At 33.0% G+C, this 16,687-nt stretch overlaps 1 protein-coding gene across 7 annotated transcripts in view; it reads left to right on the top strand.

Moving 5' to 3' along the window:
* Window positions 1–3,539: 3,539 nt before the first annotated feature.
* Window positions 3,540–16,687, top strand: part of LOC143240696 (nuclear transcription factor Y subunit beta-like) — a 71,116-nt gene continuing 57,968 nt past the window's right edge. For 2 of the 7 annotated variants that reach the window (XM_076483567.1, XM_076483566.1), the window contains exons 1-2: window positions 3,540–3,671; window positions 11,051–11,150. In XM_076483567.1, coding sequence (XP_076339682.1) covers window positions 3,630–3,671; window positions 11,051–11,150 — 142 coding nt within the window. In that variant the 5' untranslated portion in view covers window positions 3,540–3,629. Of the gene's footprint in view, window positions 3,672–3,832; window positions 4,344–11,050; window positions 11,151–16,687 lie in introns of those variants that run through there. The other 5 variants (XM_076483568.1, XM_076483573.1, XM_076483572.1 and 2 more) reach the window with 5 other exon arrangements.

The raw sequence follows: 16,687 nt of genomic DNA, 5'->3' as shown, positions 1-16,687 counted from the left end.
GTCTAAATAATTTTAAAGCAAAATAGCTGTTATTTAGTTTTATATATATATATTTAATTTTAATTTTGGAATTACATTGCTTTTGAATATCAAAATTAACTAATCTTGAAAGATTTGTAGCAAATCTGATAAAAGTACATTATATACAATATCCATTTTGACATAAATGGTCAAGTACTTAAGAAAGACCTTTCATTTTACAACAGATATACCAACTGAGATCTGAACGAAATATGAATTAATCTCATTTTCTTTCATTAAAGAACGTGCAAGTTTCAAACAAAGCAACAAAATTTGGCTTCAGAATCTAGAAAGCCCAGAATTTTCTACTTTACTATTGAAAATTAACAAGACAAATGAAGCTCACACTAAACTTTGATTAATTAGCCAATAAGTAAAACAATTATTTCGAGCTGTTTGTCGCTTGCTTGATTTGTTTGTAGTTAAATGCAAAGCTTTACAATGGGCTATCTGTGCTCTGTCCCCAAGGATATCGAAACCCAGTTTCTAGTGTTGTAAGTCGGCAGACATTCTGCTGTGCTACTGTCGGGCAGCTCTTGACAACGTTATGGTTTTTTTTGTTAGGATTTAACATTTAGTATCATGTAAATGAATACCAATGAGATGCTTTTAATATTTATTAGAGTCAATCAATTTCTATCTAATTTACACTTAAATTTTTATTGACTGTTTATTCAGTGTAAGACGACCCGATATTTTTGAGCAAATTAAATGTATTTCTTGAAATTACAAACCAATAGCACAGTGGTATGTCTGCAAACTTTCAATGCTAGAAACCAGGTATCGATACCCGTTGTAGGCAGAGCACAAACAGCACTTTGTTTAGCTTTGTGCTCAACTAGAAAACAAACAAACAATTCCTTGAGGCTCTGTATACCGGACGATCTCTACTGCTAAGCAAGTCTATTATGTAAATAATTTTTTTTTAAGTTGTTTCAAAACTGTGTTTACCTGCGCTCTGGGGTAATCACTATAACTATAATTGTGATTTTTATGCAACAGACAGCTCAGTGCGGCATATCTTAATCACAAACATTTAATAAACAATTTTACAAAACATAAATCACAGTCGAACTCCTTTCCTATTACAACAAAAAGCGTAAACTTTAAGATGTAGTAACTTACTACAGAAACGTGTTAGCAATATCTTAGTGTGACGGGTGAAATCAATACATTTCAAATAAAATATATCATTATTAATTGTAACTAGCATGTAAAATAAATAACTTCTAGTTATGAACAATCAAGACAAGTTATACAATTACACATATGTTATTATAATGCAGTTGGTGGCACGATGTCAACACGTGCTTAAAAAGCAAACGAAAGTAAAAGGAACAAGGAAATTTTGATTAAATGTGCTATAAACCAGATAACCTTTTCTGCAACTCATTTTTAAACCAGTGTGTAGGACGAGGGGTAAAACCAGGCAAGGTTTTAAAAGTAAAAGTATTGTCTTATATAAGGCAAATACGGTACTGCCTTTTCAATCTTGTTATTTACTCTCTTCTACGACACGATCTAGAATGTTAACTACAAGTTCTAGAAAAAAAGACAAGTGATACACGCATGAAGAATATGTACAGTATTGCAGGAATAAAAACTTATATCGTGTTTTTCTAAGGTTTCAGGGGGGTGACAGGTAATAAAATAAAGTACCAGCATAGATAACGCTTCTCTTTATTTCATGGTTTAATAACTTAATCTGATTTACGATGAACATTTACTCTAATGCTAGAAACACTGATTCAGTGTGCTGAACTTGGCATCCAGATACTGGTATGTTGAACCAAATGACAATAGCGGAGCTAAGTCTGGTTTTAATATGTGAGATAGCTTGTACAAGTTTTGCATCATGCTGCTCTGTCTGTGCAGTACACTCACTATTTTCGAGAGGATAATGAAATTTACACTTAGAGGTTTACAGTAAAAGAAGTACCTAATCTATATGTTTGGTCTCATTTTTGAGTCTGTGGATGAACATTTGAAAATGGTAGTGCAGTGGATTAAAAATGCAGCCTTGAAACTTAAAACCATAAAATGTGAATTCATTTGCACAAATGAGGGATTTCTTCATTTTGTTATAGATACAAAGAAATCTTTATGGATCTTTCTAAAATAGCATAGTTGCGAGAGTGGCTTCAGTCTGTGACCGAATGAATTTATTTGTTTTGTTGTTAAGCACAAAAGTACAGCAAAGGTGTCAAAATCTGGTTTTAAGTGTTATAAGCTTCCAGACTTACCATTGAGCCTCTGGAAGACAACCAAATGAGAAGTTCACAGTTTTCTTGGGTTTATGACTTATTACCAATGGGTTTTGGACAACTTCTACATTGCTTCACTATTATATGCTCTTACTAAGGTAGAAATCCATTGTAAGTAAACTGAAGAACAAAGACATACATCAAAGTCCCGAAACATTAAGTCTTAATGTTGGCATATCCGTAATTAGGTGTGAGTGATAGTGGAATCACAGTAATAAAGTTGCAGTTGGAGGGTGGAGTATAACATGTAGTTGTATAAACTAATTGCATACTCGCATATCCTGAGTGCAGATATTCTATAACAAAGAACTGCTTTCATTCTTAACATTTACATAGCAATTTTGACACTACTTGTATGGTGACAAGCACTCAGTTTGAGTGGTTCTTATGTTACTAAAACGATTGATAAACTTCAAAACCCAAAGAGGCACTAGCACACTGAATAAAAATATTGTAGATGTATAATATATTATTGCTTGGACCCATAACATATAAATGTAGAAGGATTGTCTCATTTTGCTATGAGACCTTATATGCCCGTTAAATGTAAAGATCTTAAATCTGTGTTAGAGTAGGACCATTTCTTCTAAAACAACAGAAGCCATACAGTAGAAGATTTCACTTTGGATGAATACCACAGTTAACAATGTGAGAGCTCCAAGAAGAACAAATTAAGGTTCAAGATCTCGCTTGAGTGTGTTTCTTGTTAAGCAGGAAGGTGTATCATATTTGGCTCAGTCTGAGGAATGTAACACAGACGCACGTGATCTATGGTACTTACACGATTGATTATGAGTACAGGAAAGTGTGCTTTGTCATTGTTATCAACCACCATGTATTGATTCTCAGTGCGTGTTACAATTAGTCGACATCATGAATTTAGAAAAAAGAACACGTTAAGTTGATTGATTTTATTACAACTACTTTAATTTTTTGTCATTACCTTCACTGCGTATAGGATTTTTTTTTTCATACGTGGTTGATGCAGTAAATTTAATGGAGTTTAAGTGAAGGCTTGGTAAATATTTAAGTAACAGTTGGCACTTTCTGTGTGATATTTCTATTTAGACTAGATTAATATAGATATTCAAATTTTTTATAGCATACATCATCCATCTAAACAGTAGAGTCCACGTCAGATTAGTCTTTTTTTCCCCTTCCTCTCCCAAGCTTTTTGTAAAATAACATTCTTGTGCAGAATCTCAATAGAAACTTATAAAAATATTAATATATCTGATTAAAGGTGTATTTAGTTCTATTTATGGAGGCCCGGCATGGCCAGGTGGTTAGGACGCTCTACTCGTAATCTAAAGGGCATGGGTACGAATTCTCGTCTCACCAAACATGGTCACCATTGCAGATAAAAGAGTAGCCCAAGAGTTAACGGTGGGTGATGATGACTAGCTGCCTTCCCTCTAGATTTACACTAATAAATTACGGACAGCTAGCGCGGATAGTTTTTCTGTGGCTTTACGCGAAATTCAAAACAAGCTATTTATGGAAGAATTTTAACAGAAGGAAAAGGTCAAAATGAACCTGACATTCCCGGGGCTTCATATCCAAATGCCGATAAGAGAGAGAGAGTTCTGATAAATGTTCTAGTAGATTTAAGTTTATATCATTGTCTTGCGAGTTTAAAATTAAAAAAAATGTTTAAAATAATAGTCCTTTTCCAGATATTAAGAAATTTTACCTTTTTATTCCAAATGGTTTATATACATTATGTTGTGAAAAAAAAGTTTTTTACTAACATTTTAAGCTTGAAATAAACACTTTGTTTTATTGTAAAGTGGATTCCTTATATACGCTTTGTTAGAAAAATTGCGAGTTGATGTATAGTGGTGAGTAAACAAGATTTAGGAAATTGCAGGTTGGTTGATTAACCCTAGAATATTTTAATCAGTTAATTTTACTATACTTTCTGTACTCTTCATCTGCGGTGTAAACAGAGTTCATCTAATGGCAAAACCTGCGATATTCAAATAAAAAGTACATAGAATGCGTTCGTGGTGTTAGGCCTAGTGTACGTATTACTAACTTCAAGTATTACTATTATGTGTAAGTCAAGCGTGATAGAATTACTTTGACATTTTTAACACCGACCGAAGTTGTTTACTTTTTAATTGAAGTAATGCTCATTTCTCATTAAGTTATTTAATCTTGAGTAGCATTTAACTCCTATTATAATAGTTGCATTTCTGTAAAACTATTTTTGTTGTTAATACAAATATAGTACATAGTAGAAGTTGTAGTATTAACATGGCGATATTTTGAAAGTTATATAATTACTAATTTGCCAAATATAGTTGAAATTAAAAACGTAATATCAGCAGAAACCTATTTGATGCTAATATTTTGCAAATGGGTGTTCTCATAAATAGTACTTTAGTTTTTCCATAAGTCTTCTTCATAGGAGAGATAGGTGCAAGAAATGAGTTTTATTTGGGCATTAGACACTAATATGCACATTTGATATTTATTAAATGATTTAAGGAAACTACTACTATTAATAATGATGAATTTGTTCTGTTTATATGTGAAGTTTTTAGGAGAAATTGGAGGCTGTGCTGAATAGGGTAGAGCCTGAGTAGAAGCTATGGGTACTAAGAAGGGTAAATTGTGAGAAGTGGTAGCAGGGGTTGAGTAAGTTAAACTCCTGCATGCAAAAGATACAGATATTAATATTAACAACGACTTTAATTTTCATAAAGTTAAACACTATTAGTACTAGTGGAAATAATTATAATGAGCTGGTTTTTGTTAAGTGACAGATTTCAGCCTTTGGTTTATGCAGATTATGAAATTGAGGAAGATAATAAAAGGGACATAGTGATGGGAATGAAAAATATGAGGTTCATTAATATGACGAATGATCAAGTTATTTAGTCAGTAAATAGGGAGGAAAAAAGAAGGGGCAAAGATGGAGGATATAATTGATGAAATGAATGATACACTAAAGGGTGCTAGTAGTTTTAGAAATGCACATAGAGCAATGGATCTCAAAGTGTGGTTTGTTGCCCACTGGTGGCCCTTGATCTAGTCCAAAACACAAGCCACTGATTCATAACACCGTAGTTAAGGCAATACAAGAGAACACAGCTGATGGTGTAGGACTAGTACATGATCCACAGGTTGTTTTAGCTCACCATAGTGGTCTACAGACAAAAAGTCTGAGAACAAGTGATGTAGAAATGATGATACTGGGAATGGTGGGTCAAAGGGTCTTATTTTTATGTGTAAGGTATTAATAAGGGCATTCAAAGAAAAGAGCCTTAATGATTCTGTTAAGATGTAACTAGAAATAAAATTATAAACAGGTCACTAGAACAGGCTACAAGGTTTAAGTTAGTATGTAAGGAAGAGTAGGTCAAATGGTTGAAATTTAGGTGATAAAGACAATGGTAAGAAAACACAACTAAAAAGAATATAAAGATAAAAAGACAATGGAAAAAAATTGTATCTGAAAAAGACAAAGAAAATTATTCAAACAGGTAGAGAAGTCAAGAAATATTTTGGAAAACAGTATGAATAACAGTCAAACCTAAGCCAATTATTAAACTCTTGTAAACAAACTGAGTTAACAGTTGAGCTGTTATTAATACAGTTTTGTAATTAATGGCTTCCTCTTATAGTCCTTCCATTATTGTTCAAAACCAATTGTTAAACCCTATAGACTTTATTGTTTGACACTTGCTGTTAAATCCAAGTGTTCTATTTATCTTTTCTTATATTTTGAACATTTATGTGAAAAATGCTTATTTTGGAATTTGTTGTGTTATATCATTTGTAAAATCTAGGACTTTTTTAATTTTAATTTTCTGACATTTTTATCTGTCTGTACAATTTGTTTTGTCTTTTTCTATGATTAATTTTTTTCTATTGGTTTTTTTTTTTACCCTTGCCTTTTTTACTGTTACTAATGTGGTTGGATTTGTTGGATCAGTTTGGTGGGAAAATCAGTGTTTTTGGAATGAATGGTTTATATTTAAATAAGTTAGGGGCTGACTTGTTTGAAAGAATCATCAGTTGAATTGTACAGGAAGCTTTATGATTAGACAGTATAGAAGAATAGAATAATAAAGAAATGTAGAGAGGAATAAAGTGTGGAAACAAGATACAGAGGTAGTTTTAATGGTAGGCTAAACTGTTATCATTGTAATTTTAGAAGTATTAGAAATAAAATGGACCACTTTAGAACACTGATCAGAATGGAGGATTTTGATATTGATAAAAAAAGGGGAGGATAGCTGCAAGTACAAAACCAGGTTGGGTTACAAAAGATATAAAAGATAGTTAAAAATACATTATAAGTGTAAGAAGTTTTAAGTAACTTCAGTGATAGGTGCTTTGGAGGTTTATAGATCAAGAGAGTTGATCAAACTGGAAATTAGGAAAAGAAAAAAAAGGTTAGCTAAAAATGTGAAAATAAATAGTAAGGATTTCAAATATATTAAGGGTAGGCAAATATTATAGTGGAAGTAGGGCTTTATTGGGATGATACAGAAAGGCAAATATATGATTATATTTTTGATGGTTGGATTAAATTTGACTTCAATTTTTTTTTTGTAACTAATAAAGACTTAATCAATATTTCTTACCCTGAACAGTTGCTAAATGGAAGAAAAATATTCAACAAAATTATCACATTAATTCTGGATTTGTTAAGAAAAAAAATTAGAATGTATAAAGAACAATAAAGCTCTTGGGCCAGATTGTATTTATTCAAGAGTTTTGAAAGAGCTTAAGGATTTTTGTATGTAATCAGCTTACAGTTATTCTGAGTCCTTGAATAATGGAAAGGTGCCAGAAGGTTGTAAGTTGACTAATGTTGTTCTTCATATCAAGAGTGGTCATAAGTCGTATCCCAATAATTATGAACCTATTAGTGTTACATCAGTGATGAAAAAAGGATTTGAAAGTCTGGTAAAGGATACTTTGCCAAATCATTTAACAAAGTTTAATGTTTTTGAAGGGAACATCTTGCTTTGCTAATCATTTGACATTCTTTGAAGAGGTTATGCCTTATAAGTAAGAATGTTAGTGTGGATTTGGTATACTTTGCAAAGTCATTTAACAAAATTTAAAGTTTATGAAGGGGAAAATCTTTCTTTGATAATTATTTGACATTTTTTGAAGAGGTTGTGCCTTATGTAAATAAGAATATGGGTGTGAATTTGGTGTGTCTGGATTTTTGAAAAGTGTTTGACAAGGTCTTATATATAAGACTTCTAAAAGTTACCTCTGTAGATGTGGTTGGTTCACTGGATAAACTGGTCAGATGGATGAAAGCAGATGGTTGTTATAAATGGATATCATTCAAACTGCATTAATGTTGTGAGGTTTTTTAAGGTTTGGTGTTAGGGCCTTTGCTTTTTTTAATTTACATCACTGATAGATGAAGGAATTGCCAATATATTATTTAAATTTACTGATGACATTAAAGTTTTGAGTACTGCTGGATGTGAGGAGAATGCTTCTGCTCTACAAAAGGCTTTGCATTATTTAGTGAGTTGGACAAATAAATACAAAGTAGATCATGTGAGATATCTCAATTTAAATTGTACTATTTTGATGAGAATAACTAACAGTGCTATGGAAGAAAACGATCTTTGTTTTGGTTGGCTGATCTCTTAAGCCATTTAAGTAATGAGCTGTTGCTAATGGCATAGCAAATGGGAGTTTAGATTATATATACAGAAATATTGAATACAAATCTCAAGAGATTATAAAGTCATTTTTATAGTTTATAGGTGAAGTCTTGGTTGGAATACTTTGTTTAGTCTTGGGCTTCTCCTACCTCAGACAAAGATATTGAATTATTGTGAGGCTTTAAGAATCTTATAAGTAAAAATTTAAATGAGATTAAACCAGAATTGAAATGTATTTAACTTTAATATGCCATTACATTTAATGAGCTGGGATCACAGGAGTCAAAAATTCAAGGTAAAAATTTTGCTACAAGGGGAAAATGGGATCATCCCGACAAAATCCACTTTTACAGTCTTGGCACCAAATAGAATTTTACTGACTGTGCCCAGCAGAAACTGTAAGGAAGAAAACACAAGATTAATACATATTAGGTATGACTTAACATTTGAAATTGGTTTGGCTAGGAATGTTTGAGTCTAGTTTTTTTCTTCAACAATAGGATCATTTTGGTAGCATAGTTATATGAGCATGGAAGCAGGAAATGTTGGTTGAATTTGGCATCAGTCATGTATTCATCAAGTGAATAAAACTGTCTGGATTAAGAGTCAAGGAATCTGGAAAAGCCATAATCAGGCTGTTCTTCTGTCTTGGTTTTCCTGGCTTTCTTCTTCTTCTTCTCAGTTGTGCACCAGCAACTACTTTCACTATAACTCATACAGGTTGCAACAGGCTCTGTCAACATGGGTGTTCCATAAGACCGTCTAGGCACCTATTGGATGGTATTATCTTATTATGGTCTATCACTTTTGGATAATCATGAGTATAGCTGAGGGGAATCTTGCCAATCACTGCCAGTTTCCATGTTGAATAAATAAGGATCAGTTTACTTTTAAAAATGTATGGAACTTGGTTCATCTATCGCACTATTACTCAGGGCTCTTCAGTTCATCCCTCTACCATGAATCTATTTGTAGAGCTTGGAAGTCCTTACCACAACTAGTTTTTAGTTGCTGGGGTGAAAGATAGAGGCTTTTTCTTTCAGATCATTTTAGTGTTTCTCCACTCTTGGAGAAGAGGACAAAGTTAGGAGGTTCTCCTACAAGGACTAGCAGATGTTAGTATGAGTGGCACCAGCCTCTGTAGGAGCCTACTCATATTTCTGATTGAGATTTTACATGAAGTTATTCAGGTGAGGAGTGCATGGTCCTCTTTCATCAATGTTGTGTTAATCTATTGGTCATGGAAGGTGGTCCGCTTTCTTTGCATAATTCCAGATGCATTGTGGGTTCCATCGTAGGTTTTTGGTTGAGTACAGGTTCCACATCCTCTCCATAATTCTGGGGGTAAGCGGAATACTTCTTGCCCATATGATTTGAGAGTGAGGATGAACGTTAATAATTTCAAACTAGATGAGTTTCTCTGGTTGAGTATGGCATACATGATTCTGTCATTCCAAGCCTGGGGTGTTTCCTTTTGGACTTCTTCAGGGGGAGGAAAAAGTCTGTTCACGTAGCTGTTGCTTATTTTTTCATTGTGTTTCTAGTAGTGGGGAAAGCATCACTTTATGGCTACAGGTTGGGATCCAATCACAGTATATACATGTATAACATTGTTGTCCAATAGTCCTAGCCTTCAACTTGGGATATAGGTACCACAACACTTCAATTCCAACCTTGAGTTGTAGAACCTCAGCTTTCTGGTTGGAATTGGACTATACTATGATTATTTGTATTCTGTTATGCCTCTGATACAGGAACTAGGTTCTAGTTGAAGAGCATACCTGTTCTGCATGTAGTGTGGTGTCCCCTCTGCAGATGCTTTCTGTATGAATCATGTCTGCATCGGCCTCTCTGCCTTCTTAATTTGGAATTCTAGTTATAGTGTCAGTGGATAGTAAGTATGTTTTGAATGTTAACATTTTCCTAAATTGAAAATGTATTTCCAGTAGTATTTACCTCCAGTGGCACTCTTCTGCCCTGCCTCCCCACTAAAAGCCAGTTTATGCCTTGCAAAAGTAATTATGTTAATGTGATGCTTATACACTGTGCCTAAATAGAGGGTGCATTGAAGATGGTAGAGACATTTGCAAATCAGAATTTGCCTGAGGCATTTAAATTTGGTATAAAAGATTGGTGCAAGTGTATGGATAAAGAATGAAAACCATGGAGATCAAGAAATAGCTAAGTAAGTATTATCAGGAATACCTTTTCAGTTTGGGAAAATGTTAACATATGGAAAGTGATGGTTGTTTTGTGGTTAGAAGGTTAGTTTAAAAACGGTTAAAAGAATTTTTTTGCTTTTATAACCATGCAAGGTAGACTTGCAATACAGTATTCAGTGATTTGCCAGTATCTCTATTATTATCACAGCTTAGGCATCTGACAGTCAAGCCCAACAATAAATCCTCTGTTAAAGATTGATAAATCTTTCATCTTTCACATTATAGCAGTAAATGATGTCTCAAATCTTATTGATTTAGTGTATGGGCCCTTAGTGATTTTACTTCTCATATGTGTGAATACCTACTTTGCATAAACGTAAAGTGGGGACTGGTCTGCTTATAAATAGTTTTCTGATATGTTGATTAACTTGTGCAGAGCAACCTGTTGTTATAAATCATTAAAGTACTAATAAGAATCAAATGGTAAATTTAGTTTTCTAGAATGAATATATTGACTTCCACTACTTTAAACCTGTATCCATTGTTGGCCATCTTTAAGTTATTTTTTGTACATTTTAAGTAATTTTGTGTGTGCATAGTTCCTGTTGACCTTTTATACAATCAACTGGATAGTTAGCCATTATGATCAAAATGCTAGATTTGTTTTTTTTTTTTTTTTTAGCAAAGCCACATTGAACTATCTGCTGAGCCCACCGAGGGAAATTGAACTCCTGATTTTAGCATTGTAAATCCATAGACTTACCACTGTACTAACAGGGGGCAATAGATTTCTAAAGGCAATATAAACAAGAAGGTGACAGAAGATCATTTTATCCTTTAAAGTCACCTTGTCATCCATGTAAAACAATTAGTTAAAGCATGACAACAGAACACTCTTTTAGTCTGTAGTAAAATATGATTCAAACAGATGTTTTACAATATCTTTTTTTTATAGAGTTTTAGCAGAAAAATGGAAGGTGCAGAAAATGGTAGTGCTGGGCTTGGTGATACATATTTGGTACAAGATGGGCCTTATATAGTCCACACAGATCATGGTAAAGATGTTTATGTATTTACTTTATTTTTTCATGACTACATGATGCTTCTTGAATGACATGTAAGAAGCACTTAAATACATATATTCCTATATAACATTAACTTTGGGCTCTGTTCAGTTGGCTGGGCTCACGACCTCAAATGATCATTTAAAGTTTTAATACTATAACTTTTAATATGTTTTGTGTGTTTTCATGAACATTTGCAAACCTTCAGTAAATATTAAAGAGTATTTTGAAACAACAACACAAAAAAAAAAACAATTTCTAATGAATTATTTTCACTAAAAATTACTCCAGGAATGTATGGAGTCAAATTGTTGACTGTTCCAAGTGGAAAGCTATTTTCATATCAAATTAAAAATACTCATCTTTATCTGCAAATTCTCAAATTTTATTTGTATGATCTAAAATGCTTTCTAAATTTTTCAGTAAAATCTTACATTTTTTCTGTTATCTTGTACATTCTAACTTGATGCATGTAGTCATCTTGACCAATTTTGTAACCACCATAAAAATACAAAATAAGTCTAAATTCCCCTTTTTTCTTTTTAGAATGACTTCAAATTGTTACATGAAACTACATTTGTTTATCTTAAATGTCTGAAATCTGATAAGTGTATACTTCTGTTTACATTTAAATTGTATTGTTTTATTCCTCTTTGAACTATTTATAACTAAGAAATTAATTAATTTTGTTTTATGGCTCTGTAACCAAATAAGATTGGAGGCTATAAAACTTATTGTTTAAGTGATAACAGTATTATAATGAGTAATGTGCATTACTTTTATTACTTTTTGTAGGAGTGCTAAATAAATTAGAGCCAATTTTACTCTTATACCATGATAATAACGTGGTTAAATTAAATTCTCAATGTAACTCTTTAAACAACTGTGACATATGCACTTTGATTTCCTCATAGCGAGAGGATTAATTTCATATACTAAGTAAATTCAGCATGTTATTAAAAATGAGAGAAATATGGGAAAAATCATTCAGTATTCACTGTGAAATCTATAACTTTTTCTCTGCAGTGAATGTGTGGATGAAAAAACATTTTGATACTAGATTTTTTATTTTGTTAATACTAAAATTTTAAGTTTGAGAAAGTGTATATATGCCCTAAAGTATTTTTTTAGGCCACTATTAAACAAGTTATTTGTTTTCCATTTTCAAGCATATGAGAAAAATTGTGAATTATGTCTTTTTTTTTTTCTACGTTTGGGATTTTTTATTTTATTAAAACTGGTAACTTGTTTTTGTTCAGATATTATCTTCTCTGCAGCTTTGGTAAGGCACTCAGTGGTTGTTTGAGAGTAATCTTCAATATTGGATTATTTTTCTTCAGTTTTTACTGTTGGTTTTGGTAATAAATTATCTACATAATTATCTCACCTGGATTTTTCTATTTCTGTTAATTCCTTTGCTACTGGTTCAGCCAATTCAACTGAGTTCACGACTCAAAGTAACCATAAAAGTTTCCGTACTATAACTTATAATATGTTTTGTGTATGTTTGTAAAAATTTTCAAGCTTTCAGTAAACATTATTATTCTTTTGTACACAGAAGATATGACTTTTAATTGTATTTACTAACAATTTCTTAATAAATATGTGGAGTCAAGGTGTTCACTGCTCCTAATGTAAAGTAATTTTTGTGCTAAGATTAAAAATACTTCTGAAAATTGAGAGATTTCATTTATGTAATCTCTAAAAACTCCTGAATAAATATCAACTTTTTGTTGTTCTTTTCAGTAAAACTTTGTACCTTATCTGTTAATTTCAATACCCTAACTTTATATACTTTTGGCCAATTTCACTTACTTTTTAAGCACCAGCAAAAGTACAAAATAAAGTTAATTACCCTTTCTTTTCTAAAATTAGTGCAAATTATATCAGGAAAATACAGTCATTTATCCTGATAGTCTAAGGCTTGGAACAGTCTACATATGTGGATGTATGATTTTATTGATTTACTACCAAATGAACCATGTATAGCTAATAATCCTGCCACACAAGTTGTAGAACACTCACTGAATGTGTAGAACAGATTATTGCATTGAATGATGTAATGCACAAACAGCTTATAACAGTAAACATTTGTTTTAACTTAGATGTTATAGTTTTAGTGTCTTTGAATCTTGTCTAACCTAAAATCTCACCACACAAGTGTAGCTGGTGTTACAGTATTGAAGTGTGTAATGCATGAACATACCTAGTGAAGTCTTTTTTATTATTTTTATTCTTCTGCATTATCTTACTTAATCTATCTAAATAATTTTTAATTTTTGTATCTTAGTTGCTTTTTAATAATAAATAATGCACATGAAAAACAGAAAATATGGTACTTACCTGGGCCTTCTCATTTTTTTGCTGTTGATTGTTTGAGTAATTTAAGCTTACATTTTTGTACTAATGGTACAACTACACTACATAGTTTTTATTTAATAAAAAAAAGACACCTAAGAATTCAGAATTATAGCATGCATAAATCAAGTAATGACCTATAACTATCACAAATTTTCAGACTTTGTATGTGACAAGAGCCTTTAAAGTTTAGCTAAGCTGGTTGATGTGATTCTTATTAGAATAAAGTTTAAAACTGGAGGTAAAATAAACAGTGCTTTATACATAAAGCATCATAATATAACATATTATTTGATATATTAAAACTTTGGTTTGTTTTTGGTTACAAACAATATAGTATAAAGCATGAGAAATAACTTGGTAATTTGTAAAAGATGGAATGTGACAAGTGGGCATTGCAAATAAGTCTGATATTTTAGTTTATGGCTCTTTTGATAAGTTGAAGGCTATAAAAGTGATGCTTTGCCCAAATAATATCTATATTTAATGAATAATATATATAAAATTATCTAGTTCTTGGAGGGTGGTAAAGAGAGAAGAATGATGACCTAGAGAACAAATGTCACAATTCATACACTATCAGAGGTTGAGAATATTTTAAAATATTTCCTTATAAAATTAAGAACCTAAAAACCTATTTAATATTAAAACTTGTTTTATTAACTATATTTTGATGCTAAGTTGATTTATATATACAGTGATAATAAAGTAGTTTATTGGAGTTTTCAATATAATTAAAAAATGTCATGACATGCACTTTGACCTACCTATGACAAGAGTAAAAGCTTGAACTAAATTTGATTATATCCATTTTATGTTACTTGACCCATTATTTTACTTTGTGAATTAAACTCGTGGTTCTTGAAGAATGCAACTGTTGAGACAGAATACAGATGATCCTTCATATCATTGAAAGTATACCAGTAAGATTTGTTTTTAAAGAAAGCTTGTTTATATCACTTGTTTTTGATTAGCAACACATTCCAAGACTCACAAATTAAAATCATATCATAAATGAGAGTATAGAAGTAAGGTGTAAATAAAAATGCAAAGAAAATTCTCAACAGAATGGAATTAGTAGCAATTTATGGTCATAAACAGAAGGGTTCTCAACCCAATTCATTTACACATAAATAAAAATGGCTACCTTGCTACAGTGGAACTGTTGAGGTTTATGTTCTAATCTGGATGACATCAAAACACCGATTACTTCTTAAGGTTTTGATAGTTTTCTTTGTACAGAAATCACAGGAGGTTGTGTGATGGATGAGTGCATGGAGGGGTGGCACTGTTGCTTGATCAGCATGCACCTACCCTGTCTTTGCCACTTGACACACCCTTGGAGGCCATAGCCATCCATTTTTCCTTGGGTTGTACCATCATTGTTTGTTCTCTCTACCTGTCACCTGGAGAAACCCATGATCAGTCAGGCCTTGATGCTCTCATTGAACAGTTGCCGTCTCCCTTTTTAATACTGGGGGACTTTAATGGACATCATCTCCTCTGGGGAAGTGCTAATATTGATAGGAGGGGTTGCTCCATAGAGCATATGCTCTCTGATCACAACATTTCTCTTTTCAATACTGATTCTTATACTTACAGACCTCTCTCAGTCATTTACTGAAGTGGACCACAGCAAATGGCTCTAACTTTTCTCTCTCTAAAACTGTTTGTATGTACTTTTACTGCCAACATGGTATTCACCCTGATCCTGAACTCTGTATTGGTGAAGTTGTGCTACCTGAGGTTCCTGAGACAAAGTTCTTGGGACTTATCTTTGACTGTAAGCTGACCTTTATACCACACATCAAGCAGCTAGGGACAAATGTACAAGAGCACTGAAAATCTTCCATGTCCTCTCTTCCACCACTTGGAAAGTGGATCGATGTTCTGTGCTAAAGATATTTAGTTTTCTTATTTGATTGAAACTCTACTATGGATAACTGGTTTATGGCTCTGCCAGAACCTCGGCCTTAAAGATGCTGGACCCCATTCATCATCAAGGACTTTGGCTCTGCACTGGGGCTTTCTGCACTTCCCCAGTTCAGAGCTCGTACATAGTCTCATGAACCTTCTTTGCACCTCTGCCATTTGCAAATGTCTTTACTCTTTGTTCCTTACCAGAGCTTCCCACTTATGGTTGTGTTTTTCTTCCTTGGTGGGCCATACTTTTTCACAACAGATGATCTGCCATTGCTCCTTTTGGCCTTCGTATTCAGGCGCAGTTGGATGAATTGGGTTTGTCCTTGGATAACATTGTTGTATCCACTGGTCAGCCCATCTCACCATGACTTCTTACAGTTCCTAAATGTGACCCATCTTTTAGTCATCTGAGAAAAGCATTCACTCCCAATTGGAAATACTGTTTGTTATTTGCTGAACATTTTTTGAACTGTCCTTCCATTCCTATTTATACAGATGGTTCGAAATGAGGTGACTGTGTGGGCTCTGGCATGGTTTGTTGTGGTTCAGTGGTTGTGTGCAGAATCCCCTCTACAGCTTCTGTGTTCACTGCTGAACTGTACACCATTTCTCTCCCCTTGGATCACATAGAAGCTAAGCAGTACTCAAATTGCACTGTTTATACTGACTCACTTAGTTTTCTACTGGCCCTGGAATTGCTTCACGTTAGTTCACACGCTGTTCTCATCGATATTCAAAACTGACTGATCCATTTCTCTTTAACATCTACTTCTATCCAGTTTTTCTGGATACCGGGCCACCTTGGTATTTGTGGGAACAAGCTCACCAACACTGTAGCTAAATCTATTTGCTCTGGCACTATCACCGCTGTGCCTGTTTCATACATGGAGTATGGTCCTGTATTCATTGCTCGACTCTATGCCAGTTGGCAGTTGACTTGGAATGAGCAACGTGAAAAACAGTTTTTCCAAATAAAACACTATATTGGACCTTGGCTGTCTTGCTTCCATAAGGATCAGAAAGAGGAAATTGTTCTAACTAGACTACACATTGGTCACAGTTTTTTAACTCATCATGTTCTTTTATCTGGAACTGATGCACCAGTGTGTTGTCTGTGTAACACTCAAGTCACAATAAGCCACATTTTACTGTCTGGCTGTTGTTTTACTAAATTTACTTTAATTTTAACTTTTTACCAGATGTTTAGCACAGATAGCCTAGCTTCTTTGTGCCATACAACACCAAAC

This window comes from Tachypleus tridentatus, chromosome 13 (genome assembly GCF_004210375.1).
Source record: "Tachypleus tridentatus isolate NWPU-2018 chromosome 13, ASM421037v1, whole genome shotgun sequence".
In the NCBI taxonomy this organism is placed as follows: Eukaryota; Metazoa; Arthropoda; class Merostomata; order Xiphosura; family Limulidae; genus Tachypleus; species Tachypleus tridentatus.
Note: the sequence above shows the minus strand (reverse complement) of the source record. Positions and strands in the feature narration are given on the sequence as shown.